The sequence below is a fragment of the Equus caballus genome, chromosome 14, assembly GCF_041296265.1.
Source record: "Equus caballus isolate H_3958 breed thoroughbred chromosome 14, TB-T2T, whole genome shotgun sequence".
NCBI classification, from domain to species: domain Eukaryota; kingdom Metazoa; phylum Chordata; class Mammalia; order Perissodactyla; family Equidae; genus Equus; species Equus caballus.
In genome coordinates, this window is record NC_091697.1 from 104,284,527 (window position 1) to 104,300,793 (window position 16,267).

At 47.5% G+C, this 16,267-nt stretch overlaps 1 protein-coding gene across 2 annotated transcripts in view; it reads right to left on the reverse strand.

The window, feature by feature from the left end:
* The window catches only part of IQGAP2 (IQ motif containing GTPase activating protein 2), a 267,737-nt gene extending 251,517 nt beyond the window's left edge, over positions 1-16,220 (reverse strand). Inside the window, exon 1 of one of the 2 annotated variants that reach the window (XM_023618155.2) lies at positions 15,887-16,220. In XM_023618155.2, the coding sequence (XP_023473923.2) occupies positions 15,887-15,932 (46 nt within the window). In that variant the 5' untranslated portion in view covers positions 15,933-16,220. Of the gene's footprint in view, positions 1-15,347 lie in introns of both variants that reach the window. The other variant, XM_070234658.1, reaches the window with a different exon arrangement.
* Between the last annotated feature and the right edge of the window lie 47 nt (positions 16,221-16,267).

Sequence of the window (16,267 nt, forward strand, 5' to 3'; positions counted from 1 at the left end):
ATTAACAGCTGCCTCCTATTCTGACTTCAAAAGTTTATGGATAACAGAAGGTAGTAAATAAAGAGAATGGAGAAGAAAAAGAAAATGAAAGCAATAAAATTTTAATGAAGAATCCATCTCTCAAAACAGTCTTGGTCACCAGCGTTAGGAGTTTCACACCTCTCCTTCAGTTCTGCTGGAATCGGTAGAGGGCAGGCTCCCGACTTGGCACACGCTCCAGGAGCATCAGGCAGATGCAGGGGGAGACAAGGCAAGGCAGGCATGGGCCTGGGGTCAGTGCGGGTGAGAAGGAACACCGAGGAGGAGGGAGCAGCAAAGGAGCAACCGGCGGCGGTGCCTCGCCAGCATCTAAGAAGCCCTGCCTGCCTTGTGGCAGTCCAGACCGGTCCATCTGCTCCGCTCTCCTTCCTCTCGTCAGTCCTGCAGGCATGCACTCTCGACTCTGGGCCTCAGCTCACACCGCTCCTCTGGGCGGAGGACTTGCTTCTCCAGCCACTGAGCATGCTCTACACACGAGCATGGCGCCAGGAGCTTCATACTCGCTTTGGCCTTTTGTCCTTATGACGCCACCGGATAGGGACCATGCTGCATTACTGCATTCTGCAGGAGAGGAAGCCACAGCTGACTGTAGCGAGGACAGAGCCAAGGCTCTGAGACCCTGTGCCACCTCCCCAACCAGGTCAACTCTCCCAGGGCAGAGACCTGCCCAAAGCGCTCACTGGTCGAATGAACACTTTACTTATATCTCACGTCCTTCCCAAAACTATTTAACTATTTGAGTAGGTTAACAAAGAGAGACATCTTAGGGAAAAAATTATAACTATAAAGAAATCAGGTAAGGGAAAATAAAAGTAGACAAGAACGATGAGGCAGAAGGATGTAAATACATTGAAAACAGTGCATAAGCCCTTCACAAATTCCATAGATAGGCCCCAAATTTGGTTCTGTGCTTTCTATCGGCCAAAGCAAAAAAACCCAGGAAGTGGATATTCATAAAGCGGAGTTACGGTTTTACATCAGAAAGTCCTGTTGCCATAGAAATGAGATTGGAAACAATGTATGTCTCACCATCCAGCCTGATCAAAGGGCCTCTAAATGAGTCTATTTTCTGCTTAACTGTTGGCAAAACCTACAGTCGCTGCAAAGTAAACTGCTTGAAAAAGGACCAGACACTTCCCAGTGGTCTTATTCTGAATGTGCGGAATAGTCTAAGTGACCGAGAGGGGGCTTCAATGATCCCTCTGAGTCGCTGGATTCTAAACGGCTCTTCTGTCTGTCTGTCTCTCTCTCACCAGGTTAGCGCCCAGCATAGCCTCATTGCCTCCCGATGCCCCCAGACCCTTACTTTGATGTCAGCTGCTTCTGCCTTCTCCCCACTCTTCCTTCTTGCATCTGTTCTTGTGATGACGTCTCAGCATTAGTGATGACCAAGCACTGACTGCAGAGCAGACACCAGCCAGTCCCCTGACTCACTGCCTCTCCCTGCCTACTCACATCACTGGTGGTGATTAGCCAGTCACTGTGCGAAAACACTTAGGATGTCTACAATCCTTCCTTTTCCTAAATGTAACGGCTATGCTGGACTGAATAGTATCCCCTAAAATTCGTGTGTGCCCAAAACCTCAGAATGAGAACTTATTTGGAAATAGGGTCTTTGAAGATGCAATAAATTAAGATGAGGTCACACCAGATTAGGGCGGACCCTAATCCAGTGACTGCTGTCTTACAAGAAGAAGAAACAGACATGCAGGGAAAAGGCCACGTACCCACGGAGGCAGATTGGAGAGCTGCATCTAAAAGCCAAGGAACTCTACGAATGGCCAGCAAGAAGCAGAAGCTGGGCAGAGGAAAGGGACCCTCCAGCAGGCCTTCAGACAGCACGGCCAGCCAACACCTTGACTTTGGATTTCTAGCCTCCAGGATTGTGAGAGAATGTTTCTGTTGTACTAAGCCATGCAGTTTCTGTTAATTTGTTACACATAGGAAATTAATAAAATGGCTAAACGCTTTACCCAGAAGAAAGAGCACCAGGTATCAAAAACTGACTTTGTAACTTGTATCCAGCAGGTATGATAGGCACAAAGCCTGGTTTCAGACCTTGACTTGTCACTCACTAGTTGTGGGACCTTGGGAAGGTTACTTAACCTCTCTGTACCTCAGTTTTCCCACCTATAAAATGGGGATATTACCAACCTCAGAGGGTTGTTATAAGGATTAAATAGGATGATTCCTATAAAGTGCTCAGAACAGTGCCTGGCACCTGTAAGCTCTGTATGTGTTTGTTATTGCCAGCATCATCAGAAGTTAAACTGACAGAAAAGGATAGAACCCAGTCCCCTCTTATTACAATTGTATACACAACGCCCACCTCTCAAGGTCCTATCCCCTTCTACCAGACGTGAAATACTGTGGGATGTCTTCCCCTAGGCTATATGTGGCAACCAGAGACAGGCCCAAGACCAGGGTCAGATCAGGGTTTTCCACTGAAGCAGGACCGTCCATGTTTCAACACTTACTGGGCTATTCTGCAGAGCCAACATCTTCTCTTGTTGAATAATTCTGGGGATGCCACACACTATACTTAGCACGAATTCCAAACTCATCATTAAGAGACAACTATTTCGTTACATGGAGTTAGACTGTTGATCTTATCATTCTCAGCTCATTTCTAACCAGAGAGTGCAAGAATGCCCAGCCTTCCAAAACAGCCAGCTACCTTGTCCTGGCTCCACCTTAGCTAGGCACAAGGAAGCCAGAATCCTCCCAACACCCTTTCTTAATCTAGACCCCACAGCCCCAGCAATAAATACAAATGACCAACACTCACCCTTAGGAAATAGCTCCCCCTACTTTCAAGCCCACAGTTGTGCTAGAACCCTGGCTCTTACACGCTCCTGCCACCTTGTACTCTGGTTAAGAATCACCAATCTAAGGGCCGGCCCCGTGGCTGAGTGGTTAAGTTTGTGCGCTCTGCTTCAGTGGCCCAGGGTTTCACTAGTTCAGCTCCTGGACGCAGACCTAGCACCGCTCATCAGGCCATGCTGAGGGACTGTCCCACATGCCACAACTAGAAGGACCTAAAACTAGAATATACAACTATGTACTGGGGAGCTTTGGGGAGAAGAAGAAGAAGAAGAAAAATGATGGGCAACAGATGTTAGCTTAGGTGCTAAACTTAAAAAAAAAAAAACAGAGTCACCAATGTAGAGGCCTCAAGCTGCCAGTCACAAGACAGCCAAATAGACATGCCCAGTCCAGTAAAACGGTAATAACTCATTTAAAATGCCAGCATTCCAAATAATACTTCTGAGGATAATTGGGATTATCTAAACATCTTTGAAATTGATGGGAAATATTATATTAATATCTTGCACTGAATGAGTGCCTTCTGTGTACCAGGCACCAAGAACTTTAGGTAGATGAATTCATTCAATTCTGACTACTATCATCACCCATTTTACAGCTGAACAACATGAACCAGGGAGGATAAGACTTTGTCCAAGGTCACACAACTAGTATTTGGAGGAGCCAGGTTAACAAACTAAAACAATATTCTGTTTTAAAAATCCTATACACCCCAGAGAGGCAACCTATTACCTCCCTGCACTATTTACAGAGACTAAATACAACTTGTTGTCTATGTACTAATACTCCTTAAATTACTAACCCCAAACTAAACTCTTTAAAAAGTTATGCATACTGTAAATGAAATACTATACTCTAACCCTAGTCCTGCAGACCACCTGAGGTGGCAAAGAAGTAAATCCTGCCACAGCTAGATTTTACACCCATGGCACTCATCCCCTGAGAAGAAGAGATGGATCCACACAGGCCCCTGGGGAGGTAATATGAACAGATGCCTAGAGCCCCGCATTCTAACCGAGTTCTTTCTTGAACTCAAAGAAATTTCACCTTTCCGAGGCTTCTTCAGTTCACCCAATTGAAAAGTGAGAGGTCTTCGGAGGGTCCTCAAAAAATTAGACATAGAATTACCATATGATCCAGCAATCCCATTTTGGGTATACACCCAAAAGAAGTAAAAGCAGGGACTCACGTAGATACTTACAGACCCATGTTTATAGCAGCACTATTCACAATAGCCAAAAGTTGGAAACAGCACAAGCTGCTATCAATAGATAAATGGATAAACAAAATGTGGCACACACACAATGGAATATTATTCAGCCTTCAAAAGGAAGTAAGTTCTGACACATGCTAGAGCTTGGATGAACCCTGAGGACATTAAGCTAAGTGAAATAAGCTAGTCACAAAAAGACAAATACTATATGATTCCTCTTATCAGAGGTACCTAGGGTAGTCAAAACCACAGAGACGGAAAGTGTAAGGGTGGGTGCCGGGGGCTGGGAGTTATTGTTTAATGAACACAGAGTGTCAGTTTGAGAAGATGAAAAAGTGCTAGAGATGGATGGCGATGATGGTTGCACAATGTGAATGTACTTACCGCCACAGAACTGTACACTTAAAAATGGTTAACATGGTAAGTTTTATGTCGTACATTTTATGACAAACACACAGAGGGGTTTAATTAATTCAATGGATTTCAAACCATGGCTGCACCCTGGAATCTCCTAGAGAGATTTTTTAAAATATCTATTCGTCACCAGCAGTGGGAGGTTGGACACGGTGGCCCCCTGATGTGATGAGCTGTGAGGAAATAGCGTCACTCATAAGGCGTTCCTGCCCAGAAAGGCCTGGACTCCTCAGGGGATTCAGTGTCACTGAACTGATGGGGAGGTGGGAGAGATGTTCCAGCCCGGAGAAGACCGAGGGGCCATAACAGCCAAAGGTAATGGGAGAAACTCGACTGGACCCCCCATCCCAAAAACTGCCTATGAAGCTCAGTTGGGGGAGATCTTAGTGTAGGATTTAAAATTGGACTGGGGGCTTGAACGTGTGGTACCGTGGCATTGAGGACACAGCTGTAGAGGGGAATATCCTTGCTGGCACATGAGATGGGTGCTGAAACATTTAGGGGTGTGCTGTTACAATGTCTGCAGACAGAAGGGTGTGGCGAGATGTTGACAGTTGGTAGAGCTACGTGAAAGGAATGGATGTTCACTGTGTCGTTCCATGAGGTTTTGAGGGTTCAAAATGTTTTGACAGGAAAACAAAACACAAACACCTATGCCAGAGCTCTACCCCCAAACAAAGACACGGAACATCTAGGGGAGGAGATCCGGGGACGGCTGTTTTCTTCGTGAAGCTCCCCTGGAGATTCTAATGGGCAGCCAGGTTGGCAAGTACAAATTAGAAAGGCTCTCAGCCAAGACGTGACAGTACGATGGCGTGGATAATAGTCACAGGCGTACAATGAAGCTAGGAGGCTGGCCTGCTGTTGACACTCAGCAGCCCTGGGAAATCTTTTCAAGCCCCAAGTGATCCCAGCTGCCCTGCCTTCCACCCCTCATTTACTTAAGAATAAGCCACAACATGTCAACTTTGTAAAGAAATGAGCTCTGTCAACAGCCTGGGAGACAGAATTGCCCTCCCCAGCTGCATCCCTCACTGCAGAGACCAAAGATCCCCCCGTCTCACAAAGGAGTCTCCCTTTAGGAAACACTTTTCATTTTGAGAGCATCTGTCTCAAAGACACTACTCTTGAAATGTCTCTTCGGTTTTGAGGACCCTACTATACACTTGTGTTTCCAGTATTTACACTTCTTAGTAAGAGAAATACTCAGATGGAAAAGGTAGGATCTGGCCAAGAATATATATTAGGATTCAGAAAATTTACATCTCAAAGATATTGCTACCAAAAGCCAAAATTTTGCCTTTCAAGCTGGGGGGGAAGAAGACAGTTTCACTTCAAACATGGGTCCAAAAACAGCCTATGTCACAAAACTAGAGTGGCACTGCCTTTGAGGTGGATGATTAAGTCAAAAACACTTTTCAATACTAATAAGACTATACCAAGGGTGACTCACGTAATTGGCAAAATTACCCCTCCCCCCAAGACCACACATATAAAAAATTACAGTTTTTAGAGTGATCTCCCAGACCTCACATCCCTCAAGGTAAACATAAACCCATTTTCGGATATAGACAGAAGCTCAGAGAAGTCATACCCAGTGCCGCACATTGCTAACTTTCCCTTGCTGATCCTTATGTTCCTCATCTATCCTCTCATCATCTCTATCCCACCACGACAGCTTACAATTAGAGTCCTGGATCTCTGGACACTTCGGTCTTTCAATCTCTGTCTCTCTCTCACACACACATGTGCACATGTATACACACACACCTGGAAAATTAGATCTCCACTGAACCCTTCCAATAACAACAGACCCGTTTTTCAGACTCTAATTTCCTCAAGGCAGAGTTTCTAGCTAACAAGAACTTTGTATCCTGAGCAGCAAAGGGTAACTCTTATAACTTTCCTGACAATAAAAACATTTTTATAGTAGAACATTTGAAGAGAAAAAAGATTTTTTAAAAATTCACTCATGATCTTATTACCTAGAAAGAACCACTGTTGACATGTTGAATGACACGTTCCAGACACTGGGGTAGAGCAGCGACCAAAAGACACAGTTCTGATCCTCATGTATTTTATTGCTGTTCTATTTTATCCATGTTATTCTCAGAGTAGTCAATGTAGTACAACATTTTCCAAACACATTTGCTTTATTTTTTTGAAAGCTAATACATGGTGAAAACAATTTCGAATGGTATTCGCACCCTCACCCTCAGACTCCCTCCCCAAAGGCAACCTCTACAAGATGCTGCATAACCTTCTAGAGGCATTCACGAGCACACAGGGTAACATATCTTCCCTTGTTTAACACATCAAAGGTACAGGTTTTCAGAGATTTCAAAACTACTACATAGAAGCACACTAAGTTCCATTCCCTCCTCAGAGTTCACCTAATCCAATGTGAAGAGTTACAACCAGAGCCCATTAAAGAGGAATACGCGAACACAATCCTCTACACTATTATAACCAGTTCAAACTGACAGCAGCACAGTCACACATCACTTAACGTCAGGGATATATTCCAAGAAATGCATTGTGAGGGGATTTCATCATTGACCAAAACGTCATTATACAGTGCATGGCTGCATTATGTTAGGGACCTGAGGAAGAAAGCTCTGAGACTGTCCCCAGAATCAGTTCCAAAGCAAGGAAAGGACTCATGTGGGCTTGGTTCTCATGGAGACAGAACTGTATCTTTATAGATTCTTTTTAAATGAGTATTTTTTCCTTTGGAAAATAAAACTCATTAGCAGATACAGAATGAAAGCGAGAGCATACTTGTATTAGCTGTGTAATGACCGTTTCTTGGAAAAACTTCCTGAGAGTTCACTATGAGCAAGGCTCTGGGAAGCCACCTGCCTAGATCTCATATGGAGGGAGCACAGCTCAGGGGGTGGGTGGACGGAGAGCTCACAGTCCGCAAGGCTGACCATGTGACTGACGTCTTGGTAAGCCCCTTAGCCCAAGGCTGTGAAGCCTGTTCGGTCAGCCCAGGGCTGAGGCAAAGAACGCACGAAGTGACAGAGCTCCCCAGGGTCCCAGGTGGGACCCGGCCAAGTCTGGCTGATGCCAATGCTCCCTTTTTGGGGAAGTGAGGAGTAGAGTGGTTGATAGGAAACATTTATATGAAACTCGCCAGAATAAAAAAACCTGGTAGAAAGGGGAGGGAGGCAGAATGGATGAGTAAGCTGAAAGAAGAGCCCAGATTCTCAATTTCCAATGGCTCCAACATTCCAGTTATGCCCCATCTCCCTTCTAGACCCCACAGCACTGGGGTGACCAGAAGGGTGACTGACCCTGGTAGGCAAGTCAAGCTCCACAATCTGAAGCCGGCATGAAGACCAGCACTTATCTCAAGTAGCTGCTTCCCCTCTCAACAGCCTCCTGAGCTCTCAGGCTTCAAAGCAGCAGCAGCAGCAGCAGCAACGATCAACTTACCTTTGGACACCTGAATGAGACAACAGGAGGCTTGATAACTTCAGAGTGACAATTCCACGATTGTCTCTGAGGTGCCCAAAAAACTCAGTGCAGAAAACCAACCCCCAACCAACTTTATTTGGAAACAGTCGGCAACAGATCATGGTACTTCCATAAACAGGATTAATTTGACCCCCATCCAAATTGAGAGTTTCCCCATGAGTACATGCTCTCAAGAGAGTACGGGGCCAGGATTTTAAATCTACTTTTGGGTAAAGTGAGAAAAGGGCAGGAAGGCGGAAGACGGGCAAGTGGGTGGGTGAGGGTGACCACCCCCCCCCACCATTTGAGTGCTGGCTCCTCACGGGCACATTGTGAATATGTGTGTTTCCAAGTATTAAATCATTTAACCCTCTGAGCCTGCACTTTCCCCCCTGCATTTTACAGGTTAGGAAACTGAGACAGAGACATTGAAACAACTTACCTAGGTTCCACAGACAGGGAAAGCAAATCTCAGCTGAACAGTAAATAGCTGCCTGGCACTTGAAAGCTGTTGAGATTACCTTTAATTCGACAGATGAAAGAAATAAGTTCCTCCTTTAGCCAAGCAGTACAGTACAGACACTTTAAGCAAAACCTGTTTATGGAGCATCTTCTAGGTGCCAGGCTACCAGCTAGGGACTGACCTAAGCGTTACTTAAGGAGTTGAAATACACGTCGCTTCAATCACATGCAAGTCAAGTCTCTCTATACAGAGACTAAGGAACGGCATTATCATTACTTAAGATTGAATTCATATTGGCAATGAAATATGAGATGAGACAAAATTATCAGGAACTAATCTGCCTTAATTTTTTTTTTTAGTGATATAAAAACGTCTTCCTTCAGAGATTTAGTAGTAATAGAGAAAGAAGAACAACTAAAAGTCATCATCTTTGGGCATCCCAAGCAAAAAAATCACAGACATGTCCTCTCTCTTTAATCAGTAACAAAATACCCAGATGTGTAGTTTTCCACAATGTGGGGATGACCTGGGTGCACTTATTCCTATCAAATAACCTCTCTGCCATCCTTTTCAATGTTCTAAAAATTGTGAATAAGGAGATGAATGAAAAACACTAAGTTGTCCTGGAGGAAAAAAATGGACCAAGACAGCATCCTTGAACCATTACTGTCCGGGCACCCCTTGCAAGAATTAGAGGCCAGGACTGGGCCTCCCTTTTCCACAAAAAGGCTCACTCAGCCTTCCCAATGGCTCCTAGGAGCACCACCCCACCTAGAAAGCCTCGGGGAGCTGACCTCACTGAATCCCTCATCAGGGGAGATTTTGGCCTTTATCTTCTAAATCACATTTGTTTCCCAGAAGGGAGAAAAGCAAGCTTAAAGCCATACCAAAATAAATCCTATAAAATAAACACAAACCCGTATAGAAATCAGTGCCTGGGTCTGTATGCGGTGCATGTGCGCTCAAATCAAACACACAGGAATACTGTAAATCACACGCTGGGTAAGGTGCCCATGTGTTTTCACTTACTTGACAAAAGCCTGAAGCACTGGGAAGAGGGCAACGGTATATTAGGAACGCCTTCCCTCCTGCACTAGAGCAGTGCACCAAATCAGCTAGAGGTTTCTAGAAACCTTGCTGCACCCACCCCCAGAGTTCTGATCCAGGAGGTCCGGTGAGGCCGGAAATTCACCTTTCTGACAAGTTCTCAGGTGACGCTCTGCTGCGGTGGCTGTCTGGGCGCCGCTCCTTGAGAACCACTGCGTTGCCTGGAGAGCCAGCTGTGGGCTCCTTTTAGGCACCTCGGCAAGAAGGGCCAGACATAATCCATGATGGGAAAATTAAAGGAGCATCCAGTTAGAGTTTAGTTACATCTGTGCACCTGCTAGTGAACTGGAAATGTGGCATGAGCCATTTTTCAACAAACTGGGATGTTGATCATTTGAGGGCACTAAATCTCCAGTGAAATTTGAGAAGTAAAAATTACCGCAAGTAATGGAGACAATGAGGAAAAAAGAAGTGGGAGAAACTCTCCCCCTAGATAATTCTGTTGTCACGGTCCTGGACCTGCTCTAACTGCCCCTTTTTCTTACCGGTTCTCAGAGAATTCCCCTGCTGGCAGAGTTTAGCTAGTTGCTGGTCTCCGCAACTGGAATCTGTGAGGCTCCGGCGAGAGTCCACGCCTACCTACCTCTCTCTGTATTCACTGAATGCCACCAGTCCCATAAGCATAATCATTCTTCACTAATCTCTGGCCTATCCTGAGCAAAATTATCTGACAAACTTGCCCATCACAAAGAATGCCCAAACCTGGATGCATGTGAAGGGGTCTCTGAGCAGCGGAGAGAGGGGGCACCAAATGCATGCATCCCCAAAGCTCACCCATGCTCCTGCAGGTCCACCACACCCAAGCTTCCCACCGCTGCCCACCTCGCCGGGCCACTCACCCATGAACGTCCAACGAAAAGTTACAAAAAAGAGAAAAGGTGTCTCCAAGAACAAGACACTTCAGTGAGAGATCGGATCAAGCCACTCTCCTCAAGACAGCTCTACCTGCCCTCCATTGCCTACAAGTAAAGGATTCCATGATGTATCCCCATCCACAGCATCTACCCATACATCCTAAGCTTCAACCCCACCCAACTACCCATGCAACAGATGCACTGGAATGCCTTTTGGCTTTTCCTCTGACCTTCCTCAAGGTCATGTTCAAATTCACAACCTTCATGAAGCCTTTCCATCGCCCCAATCAAATCCATCACCCTCATGTCTCCACTTTCATGGAACTTGCAAGTGCACTAATAGAAGTATAAGCATCATTCTTTATCTTCCAGATTCTCCTATAAGCTGTAACCATCTTAGTCATTTTTCCTTCATCCACAGTGTGTTATACATATTAGGTGATCAATTAATTGAAATAACTACAATTTGCTTAGCACTATGTGCCAGGAACCACAGGAGCCACCGTTAGAGGAATATAAAACAACACCTTTCCAGGTACAGGAGAAAACCCCAAGGCTGCTCATGCAGTCAATGGCTAAGTCAGGATTCAAACCCACATCTATTAACTCTAAAGCTTTTGCCATTTCATTGATACCACTCTTCAAGGGAGAAAAATAGAAAAGTAACGTGAAAATGTATCAGCTCACTGGTCACTCACCCCTTACAAGCTTCTGCCTGACTTCTCATCAACCCCAGATTCAAGGCATGGCCAGTACGGTCAGCCCTCCAGATCCACAGGTTCCGCATCCACGGATTCAACCAACCGCAGATCAAAAATACACGGTTGATGGAACCCGTGCATAGGCAGGGCCTGCCACAGGGACTTGAGCACCAGCTGATTTGGGGATCCAAGGGTGGTCCTGGGAGCAATCTTCTGCAGGTAACGAGGGATGACTACGTGTAATAAAGTGGTTTACAAATTACCCTATTTGGAATCACTGGAGCATGCCACTACATTACGGAAAAGCCTTTCTTTCATTTCAGTGCCTCACAGTGAGAATGGGATGTCTCTACCTATTTATGTAAAATCCTTTGATGAAGCCTGGAAGTACTCTATAAAAAGCCTATGTGATCTTCTATGCTTTTTCTGGGGGGGTCGGGGGTGACAAAATGAACTTTAGAAAATATCCTGCATCTATTTTTTAAAAAGCACACTCTCCAAATGGCTGCAGATTTCCACAGTTTGATAAAATCATCACAAACATTTGAAACAGAAAGAAGGGGCAAACCCCAACGATTCAGTCAGGGGAGGCAAATTGGCAACTGCGGGGGAGAAGAGGCTCCAGGGTCTGACGGCACCGGCTTTCAAGTTGGCACTGTCACCAGCTAGCTGTGTGGCCTTGAGACAGTACCATGGATTCCAGCACGTCTGTGAAAGGGGGAGACCACTGGCCCCCTCAAAGGTGATGGTGAGCAGATGTTAACAACAGCACATGGGAAGCCCCAGCTCTTGGTCAGTTCACAAACCTTCATTCCACAGCCCATGCTGAACTGCCTACCCTGGAGGACTCACCTGGCCATCACATCAGAAGCTGAGCGGCCTCTGTTTCTCTTTTGGTTACCATGAAAACTTGGTGCGTTAGATCTGAATGAGCTGTAAAAGTTTGTGGAGTGGGAGGGTCAGAGGCAACAGCAAAGCCCTGGCTCCCTAGAGAAAAAACAGGTTAGCTAACACCCTGAATAACACTGAATTCTCAAACAAACTCCGTATTACGAGCTTAAACTCTCCCAAACAAGTCATTTTGGCTAACAACATGTGTAATTAAAGTTAAAAGCAGACTAACATAACACTTTAGCTGTTGACCTTAAAGATCCTTTTGAAAAGCTCAACCAGAACATTAGCACATGAAGGAGCGCCTTGACTTTTGTCTACTAACGACAGCATCACATGACGACACTGTATGTCTTGAACCTCCTGAGGCTCGGACGAAGGCACCGGTAGACGTTAGAGGCACGCCGCTGCACATGGCTGTAGTCAATCCTGCTCTACGCACCTGAGTTTAATTGACAACTTAAAGCCCTTCATCTCGGATTGGTACTGGGAAAGGGATCAGAGGTTTAGTTATATTGCCCACCCCAATACTCCAGTTACCAGGTGATTTAGAAATCTCACCATTCAGACAAGAGCATCATTCAAAAGCTCACAGCATTGGCCAGAACTTCCCCCCACAACCCACACATCCACACGTCCTCTGGGCTTACGTTGTACTTTTTTAAAAGAAGCAAAGAGTCAAACATTGATCACTATTGCTTTTACAATGTTTCTCATGAAGGAAGTTTTCCAGAGAATAGAAAACCACAGTTCTTGCCACACACAAGCCGATCACCGACCCACAGCGGGCGATTAAATGGTGGCTATATTGTTGGTGACGAGGGAAATCATCTAAGCCGAGTCACAAAGCCCCTTCTGTGCCATTACAGATCTTTTCAACTCTCAAGTAACCGGAACAAAACTTTTGACAGATCACGGTGGCGACGTGCTCTCAGAATTACTTTGGCAAATGCATCACGGTTCATCACAATGGCACAAAAGTTATTTGCAAATCATACTTAACCATAGTGTCGTTTAAATTTGGTTTGAGTGTAGAAACACATTCTGGTTACAATATTATCTAATATTCTGGTTATGGCTGAATTAATATAAAAAGCCTTCCACCTTTGCCTTTCTGCACTTCTTCCCTGCAGAACTGCACTAGTGAGCTGATAATTCAGCTTTGTTCTGTAGTAATACCGCACAAAACAACTTCACAAGTTGCCGGAGGATGTGGCCAATACGGAAGAAGCAGGGATTAAACAGAAAGTGGTCTATTTAGTTTTAACTCAGCGTTCCAGTGTGCAAATCAGGACAACTTCAGTAACCTCCCATGTCAGAAATCTGAGAAGGGAGCCTTCATGGAGAACCCATTGAGAAATGTTTCCAGGACAACTTACTAGGTGGTATCTTACAGACATCAGCCTGGTGGAGAGGAGAGAGACCATACCAGCCCTGAGCTAATTTACAAGAATTACTGAATTAAATGACATTTCAAGGGGAGGAGAGATGGCAGAACAGAAGACTAGACCTAAAACAAGTGTAACAGCTTACTTGAAACTACCAAAATTTGTTTTTAAAGCCCACTCTCAAATACCTTTTACTCAGAATGTACGGGCGGGAACTGAAGTTACAACAACGTATAGGGCTTTGTTTCTTTGTATATATCGGGGATAAAGCCTGTTTGGTATAGTTCGAGGTTTTATTGAGCCTGTACTTAGCAAAAAACAAACGAGAAAAAGCCCAGCCTGGTAATGCAAGAGAGCAAGGACGACGCTGCGCAATCCTCGCTGGCCTTCCCGTGAGGAGCCCACAGCACCGCTTTCAACCTTGTGGTGACAGAAGGCCCAGGAAGCCAACCACTAGAAATTATATATTCTAACACACCATGTCATCCCCTTTCGCATGAATAGTCAGAGTTAGATAGTACCTATTAACACTAAGGCATATTCCACTAGATTTCATTTGTAAAGTAAACTGTTTAAAAATAAACATTCATGAACCTGTTATCAAAATTACAGAAATGTTCAATTTTAATTTGTATTAAAGCCTTAAAACTTCAAGGTGACCATAAAGTCTGGAAACCGGCAAATATTTTCCATTTTTTACTATGTCAAGTGACCAAAGAATACCAGCACTCGCTAGGCGGGGGCAAGGTAAATAGGAGCGATTCCAACAAGGTGGCACACCACGCCGTCACACCAGACTGGAGAAAAGCTGGACAACGACGTCCAAAGAAAGTGCCGTGGGGAGTGCTCTTCACACTTGCGAGACCTGAACCTCCTTCACCACAGCTTCTGGAGGGTGCTAAAACCACAGGAATATTCAAAGACATCAGGCGACAGCACAGACGCGCACGCAGAGACTGATGGAAATGCCCTACCGATGCACCCCATTCCCTGCAAGTGTGCACGGCACGCTGAACTAGGGAGGACAACACGCACAATGGATCATAGTTTTTACGTGACATCAAAAACCATTTTTTATGTGTATTCGTCTTGTTTCCAGACTTTGTGGTCATCTTATAATTTGACACAGCAAAACTACCATATGTTCTGGGAGCTTGTCGCATAAGCGACTTGCACTAACCCGAGGCTGACACCACACGCTCTGGATGAGCAGTGTGCCTCCTTGAACCCCAGGAGCTCTGCTGTCTGTCTGGTTTACCAAAGGGCAAACTAAGAGCCGGGTGCTGGTGAACTGCTGAATGTGTCTCCCAGGAGGACAGAGGCTGGGCTCACTCCTCAGCCTCCTCCTCACTGACACCAAAAGGGTCTCATGAGGAAAACTAACCTCCCACCTCTGACACTCCATTCCCAGCCTGGCGGCAGAAAGGGGAGGGTGAATTTATACAAGATGACCACTCCCCTTTTTGGATTAGGCAAGTGTGTGGCCCTCTCAACCAGTCAGAACCACACAAACCACCCCGCAGGGGGTACCACCACCTTAACCCAAACCTGGTACCTCTGCCACCAAGGCCAGCCTGGGAGAAAGGTTAACCTGTGGCCCTTAGCCATGGGTTCACTGACAGGGCCACCCCTGGAGAGAGAGAGCAAGCCAACTTTCTGTTTGTTTTAAAGGAAATACTTCCTGGCACATGTTTAGTAAAGACTCTGAACTCTGCACATGAAGCCACGTGGTCGGTGCTAATCTGGTTCCATCCACTCACGATCCGCCAAAGCAATTTCTCCCCGAGGGCAGCCCCGGGCTGGGTAATCGACACCATCTCCTTCAAGTCACGCGGGCTCCGACCGGATCCCGGGAGCCCGGCGCCGCGTCCTCTCCCCGCGGGGCCCAGCGCTCCGCGCGCGGCACAGTCCTGCCCGGTCAGGGGGGAGCGGGGAGGGGACGGGCTGGGGCCCGAGGTGCCCCTTTGGCAGCAGCAGGAAAGCACTTACACCTGTGCGGCCCAAACTGGCTCCTTCGGCTCAGATGAAGTCCGCGGGAGCGGGGTAGGAGGGGGCGCCGGCCCCTCCAGGAAGGCCGACTGTGCCGCTAGCAGAGCTCGCAGCCACACTGCTTGCGGTGCCCACCTGTAGCCGCAGCAAGCAAACTTTGCTCCCCTTCTGAGTTGGAAGAATCCGGTCCCTTACGCCACCCCCTGGCGCGAGCTGGCAGCGGCCCGCAGTTTGGCGGGTCTTCACCTGATACCCCTAAACCCCCACCTGGGTCTGTCCCAGAGCGCAGACCCAGCGCCGCCCCGCGCCCCGGTGGGGTTTGCGGCTCGAGGGCTGGGGTGCCGGCTGGGGAACGGGGATCGGTGGGGACAGCGGGAGGACGCCGTTCACTACGTGTCGCACCTCCGGCCCCCAACTCCGCCAGCCGCACAGCCGCAGCCCTCCTGTCCCTCCGCGGCGCGCGCCCGAGCCCTCGGCTTCTCCGACGCGGTCCTTGGGGAGGGGGCTCCCCAAGGCCGGCGGGAGCCCCGCGCACTTACAGCCATAGCGGGGTCTCTGCAGGGACGGCAGCTCCTCGTGGGGCATCCTGCGCGGCTCCGGGGGCCCGCCCGGAGCGCGCCCCCCGCGGCTCCCCTCGCTGGCCAGGCTCGCCGGCTCCGCGCCCCACCGGCGCGCTCGTATCCGGCCTCTCGCTGCCCTTCCCTGGCCGCCCTGTGACGGGCGACCCGCTCCCTCGGTGCTCCCTCGTCGGCGCCCGCTGCAGCCGCCGCGCGCTGACACCGAGCAAAGTGAACTCTCCGCCCTCGCCCTCCCGGCCGCCGCCGCCTCCCGGGCAGGTCTCCTTTCTCCTCCAGCCCGGCCCCGTTATTCTCCGCGGGAGGAGCGCGCGCCGGCGCAGCGCCCCCTGCCGCGCGCGGGGC